General features: G+C 39.0%; 1 protein-coding gene across 1 annotated transcript in view; it reads right to left on the bottom strand.

Annotated features, from left to right (window-relative positions):
- LOC127173483 (NACHT, LRR and PYD domains-containing protein 12) overlaps positions 1 to 5416 on the bottom strand; it is an 18812-nt gene extending 13396 nt beyond the window's left edge. Inside the window, exons 1-5 of the mRNA XM_051123397.1 lie at positions 5369 to 5416; positions 5219 to 5255; positions 3320 to 5132; positions 2729 to 3076; positions 2479 to 2613 (exon numbers count right to left, since the gene is read on the bottom strand). Of these exons, the coding sequence (XP_050979354.1) occupies positions 2479 to 2613; positions 2729 to 3076; positions 3320 to 5132; positions 5219 to 5255; positions 5369 to 5416 (2381 nt within the window). The remainder of the gene's footprint in view (positions 1 to 2478; positions 2614 to 2728; positions 3077 to 3319; positions 5133 to 5218; positions 5256 to 5368) is intronic.
- Between the last annotated feature and the right edge of the window lie 412 nt (positions 5417 to 5828).

Here is a 5828-nt window from a genome sequence, read left to right as displayed (position 1 = left end):
AGTTAGAAAGAACATAGATAGCTTAAAGCTTAATTGAGTATCAATGGCTTCTAGCAGTTTACATTAAACATAGTTCAAACAGACATGGACTTTTGGTCAATGAAAGTCTATGGGACTTTTTATGATTTTTAATATTAATTTTTAAGAAAACCGTAACTCAAACCAGTCTGAAAAGATATAGCACACTAAGTCAGAACAGTATGAAGATCTGACCCGAGTTTGGAGTATGTAGCTTGAACGGTCTAGGAGGAGTAGGTGTCCAAAAAATTTGCGTTAAGAAAAATAAGAAGAAGAATAATAATAAGTTTAAATACAATTTCAGTAAGTTGGCTTTCCCAAGCCAACTTAATAATAAGTTTAAATACAATTTCAGTAAGTTGGCTTTCCCAAGCCAACTTAATAAAAAAATACATAGCTTATCAGCTTGCACCTTGTATTGTAATTTCGAATTGCAGAATATATTTGAGAAATGTTCTTTAATGTAATGCATATACATGTATGCACAGTTTGCAGCTTTAATCACGTTTTTGGTAATTTCATGACTTAACTTAAGACAGAACTACATTGTATGCTCATAGATTCAAAAAAAGTCTCAAAAGTCTCCCATCTGATGTGGTTGTAAAGAGATACGGAGGTTGCGCGTCTTAATAAATACACTTCTTGTTAAGAAAAAAAGGGACGAAAACTCAGTTTTGAGTGGGGTGGCCAAACTTAGGTCCGTGGTGGCCACACCCCTGGCCACGCCCTGGCTCTGCCACTGCATGCTGTAATACCTAAAAACGACCTTAGTGTTACAGGTGACTGTTATGTGGCATTAATCCCTTTTTAGAGTTATTGCCCAGGAATGTGAGTTTTTCCTGGTGAAACATTTCTGTTAATTTAGACACAGCCCTGTTTTTTGAAATTTGTGTAGTACTGTTTTCAAGTGAGCATCATGACTAGCAATAGAGTTACCAAACATGATGACATCATCCAGGTAACACTGGACACCTGGAACATTTTTGAGGATTGTGGACATCAATTTTTGGAATGCTGCCAGGTTTTGCAGACTCTTTTGTAACAGAACAGACCCTCATGTGTTATGAAGGCAGTACGGTCCCTGCTATCTTCATGTAATGGGAACTGATCATAGGCATTTGCAAGATCAGTTGTGGAAAACAGCACTGGACCTCTCAGCTGCAAAAAGCAGTTCCTCATCGTGTGGAATGTGGTAACGGTCCACAACGATTGCCTTGTTCGGTTCCCTGAGATCCACACACATTCTGCTATCTCCCGATTTCTTCTCGGTCACTACAATAGGCAATACCCAGAGTGAAGCATCTACTCTTTCATTATGGTCTGCTGCTAGCAAATGATTCAGTTCTGTCAACACGGTATCCCTCGCAGAAAAAGCTAATCAAAACAGGCACAACATTTCGACACGGTTTACTTTATGTACAAAGTTTTTGCACAGCCAAAACCTGCTGTGCAGTTTGACACCTCAAACACAGATTTCTTTGGCAGTGACTACTCTTTCCCCATTTATGCACAGATTCAAGGAAGATATTAAGTCCATATTATGGAAGATATTATGCCCATTAGTCCAGTGGTTCCCAACAACATTCCTGGAGGCCCCCCAACACTGCACATTTTGCATCTCTCCTTTGTCTGACACCCATTTCAGGTCTTGGAGTCTCTACTAATGAGCTGATGATCTGAATCAGGTGTGTTTGATTAAGGAGACATGGAAAACATGCAGTGTTGGAGGGCCTCCAGGAACTATTTTAACACTTGCCATTTCAAGTATCAAAACACATGACAAGCTGTAAAGGAGGTCATGGATACGATGCAATAAAATTTGCCCATCACAGCAGTGGGCATTTACTTCAGTTTCTGGAAATGCCTCTTGAAGCTGAGTTTTTCAAAAAAAAAAAAAAAAAAAAAAAAAAAAAAAAAAAGGGGGGGGGGGGGGGTAGAAAATGGTCATTTTTACAGATACTGTAACATTTTTGGTGCAAAAAACATGGCAAAACAAACCTTGACAAGCATAACATACAACACGAAAATGCAAAACATTTGTGTTTTAATCTGTGTCAAAACAACACCATATAATGATTTCTGAATACAGTGTTTGCGTATCATCCAGACTAGTTCATGAAATCTTAAGTGAATAGTACACTCTGGTTCAGTTTTCTGCATTGATCTGCGTTTTCTGTTAACTGAAGGATCTATGCTCTTCAGTAGCACTGGTAGTTTTAACTATAACACAAGTAAACAGACAGTTTGTATCAATAGACAAACCTACTGAGCATTAATGCTAGAGGCTGTTTATGAATGGTAACCACCTACTGATGTAACAATGAAGCCTATAGGCAGGATAACTGAACAAAACTGTGAATGAATCACTGAGTCAAAGTCCTCTACTAGTCTCACGGGATGCGGGGATGTATATATCAACCTTCCATATAATGAAACAACAGCAGAGACAAGCTACAGTACCTTAGTGAGGGCAGCTTATGCTGTAGATTCTCCTGTCCAGTGTTTCCAAGATCATTATAACGGAGGTCCAGCTCTTTTAGATGTGAATTGACTTTCAAAGATGACACCAGCTTTTTAATTTGACAGCCTGAAAGTCTTTAACATCAAAAACAGTTTTTTGTTCACCTCAGTATATTCTGCCAAATTCTCCTTTTTGTCTAAAATAAAATGTTTAATGTTAATAAAATAAAATGTGATTAGTCTGACTTACTTCAGAACTTCAAGATGACATTGAGGGCTCTTCAGTCCAGCTGAGAGTATTTTCACTCCTGGATCCTGTAGAGGATTGTCGCTCAGATCCAGGACTCTCAGATTCATGTTTTCTCCAGAAAGCACATCCCTGATCAGCTCCATGTCCTGACTCTGGAAGTTATTGTGGCTCAGGTTCAGCACCTCAATCTGGCAGTTGGGATCACAGAGTGTCTTGGAAAGTTTCTTCAGTGCAGACAGACCCAGACCATTGTGACTCAGATCGAGATCAGTCAGGTGAGAGTTTTGTGATGACAGGTAATGACTCAGGATCTCACAGTGCTGCTCTGTCAAGCTGCTTCCTTTGAGTCTGTCAATATTGTATTTAAACTCTTAGAATTTTGCTTATAAACTTACAATTTTGTTTTTCTGCATTAAAACAGCTTTTCAAACTGTTACAATTTTGCATTGAAACTCTAACAATTTAGCTTATAAACTGTTGCAGTTTTGCTTTTAAACCATTACAATTTTGCATTTAACCTTTGTTATATTTAGATTTGACTGGGAATATTTTATGAAACATTCTGACAATGTTTAAGATCATAGTACTTACAGAGCCTTTGTGAAGCATGTGATGGCCAGGGAGAATCTCTGAAACCCGTGTAAGTTGATGTTGTATTTCCTGAGGTCAAACTCATCGTGTTTCGTATCTGACATCACAAACTGGTAAGCCAGAAGCGAGCACTGGAACAGTGTGAGGGGCTTTGTGGACCGTGAGCGTTCAAGTTTATGCATTTCTTGCAAAAAAGACTGGCTTTTGAGCTCCACCAGACAACGAACAAGACTGATGCATCTCTCAGGGGACAGACCTTTATTCATCAAGGACTTAATGTACATGGCCACTTTTCTGTGATCATCTGAAGTATTGCTCCTGATTGGATGCAGGAATCCTTCAAGTAACTGTCTGCTGGAATCACAAGAAATTCCAAAGACAAAACAGGTAAAAAGGTCCAAGTGTCCATTTTTGCTTTCCAATGCCTCATCAGTCAAATTTTTGAGAAAACCATACAAATTAGGCTTCTGTGTCTTTTTAGCTTTAATTAATTTCAGGGAGTCTTGTTTTTTTGAAAATCTTCCTAGAAATTTTTGAAATGCAAACATGGCTGCAAAGAACTCCTGGACACTGAGATGGACAAAGCTGTAAAGTTCGGTCTTGTAAAGACATGTGCGTTTTGAGTCACAGGTAATGACTCCAGCATACTGAGACGCTTCACCAACAGAGATCTTATATTTCTCTAAGTCTTCTTCTTTGAAAATGACATAATCTTTCTTTAGAATCTTTTCATCTGGTTTCTTCAGCTGCCTGTATGCCAGCTTTGCCAGTTTCATAATCACTTCTTCATGTTTCTGGAGAGCGTCTTTTTGCGACAGCTCTTCCCCTTGATATTTCTTGTGGCTCAGCCCAGTCTGAATGAGCAGATAGTGGATGTACATTTCCGTCATATTTGATGGCATGTTTTTGTGTTTATTTTGACTTCTGATGATGTCTTCGAGAACAACTGATGAAATCCAGCAAAACAGAGGTATGTGGCACAATATCCACAGGCTCTTTTGAGACTTCAGGTGACGGATGACTTCTTTTCTTGGCTCTGGATCCTTAAAATGCTTGGTGAAGTACTCCTGCTTTTGCTCATCTCTGAATCCTCTGATCTGTGTGATGTTCCCCTTTCTGAAGATGTCAGTCGGAAGCTGTATAGCTGCGACGGGACGGCTGGTGATCCACACACGTGCGGATGGAAGCAGGTTTCCTCGTAGAAGGTTTACTAGAAGGACATCCACTGTGGCCTCTTTAGTCACATCTGACAAAAGGTTACTCTGAAAGTTCAAATCCTTTTCATATTCATCCAGACCATCTAAGATGAACAGAACTTTCCTATTGCAGATCCAATCAGGGATCTCTCTCGCCTCTCCAAACTCAGCGTAAAACACACAGATCAGGTCAAAAAGACTCTTTTCTTCCGTAACCAAGTTCAGCTCTCTGAACGGAAGCAGAAACACAAAGTCTAGATCTTGGTTTGATTCTCCGCTTGCCCAGTCGAGGATAAACTTCTTCACGGTGAGCGTTTTCCCAATTCCGGCAATTCCTTTAGTTAAAACGGTCTTTATGATTCTGTTCTCGCCTGTTGGTGGCTGAAGGATTTGATTGTAGTTGATGACTGTCTGTGCTGATGTGTCTAAATCATGCGTCGTCTCCATCTGCCAGATCTCGTGTTCTGTATTGATGGGGTCCGAGTCGTCATTGATGATGAACAGCTGTGTGTAGACCTTTTTCAGAGAGACTGACTTTGATGCACTGCCCTCAAAAATCCATTCAGAGTCCTCCATCATTCTTGATTTCATCTCATCCTTTATGTTCTGAAGAACATCTTAAAATCAGGAACAAGTTGGAAAGTCATAATATTAACAGGAGCATCCCATTTATGAATGAACAGTGTTCAACAAATATTCTTACCATTTTTGTTCACTGAGGTAGAGCGAGACTCCTGTGGCTGAAAAAGCAAAAACAAATACACATACATAAACATATATAACATACACATAAACCATATCCTAAATGATCAGCTCAGTTAAGTATACAATATTTTAGTGATCAGACACTTACCAGATTTTGGTTCATGTTAACATCACCAGTGAAGATGTTTCCTACCATGTTTGGAGCAAAAGCTGTACTACCATCCTTCTGCTCAATTGTTAAATGACTATTATTTAGGGTCTGATTTGACACTGGGTTGGCAGGATTGTTCTGCTGTAGAACGGTTGTGTTTCCAGAGTGTGTTTGGTCACTATCTATCAAAAATAAATAATAAACCAAAACAGTGTAAATATTATTGAGGACTGAGAAACATATTGTCTGTTAAAGTAAAAAAAATGTTTTCCTACTTTCAATACATCTCTGTTTCGGTGGCGTTTCTCCCCCATATTCATTCTTTTCCCAATTGTCTTCCAATCGCTTTGTCATTTCGCTGTGTTAAGAAAAGATAATCAGTTAAGACTAATCTTCAATTCAGTCCAGTTCAGTCCAATTCATGTTTATTTGTACAATGCTTTTCACAGTACAAATA

This window comes from Labeo rohita, chromosome 11 (assembly GCF_022985175.1).
Source record: "Labeo rohita strain BAU-BD-2019 chromosome 11, IGBB_LRoh.1.0, whole genome shotgun sequence".
Taxonomy (NCBI): Eukaryota; Metazoa; Chordata; class Actinopteri; order Cypriniformes; family Cyprinidae; genus Labeo; species Labeo rohita.
Note: the sequence above shows the minus strand (reverse complement) of the source record. Positions and strands in the feature narration are given on the sequence as shown.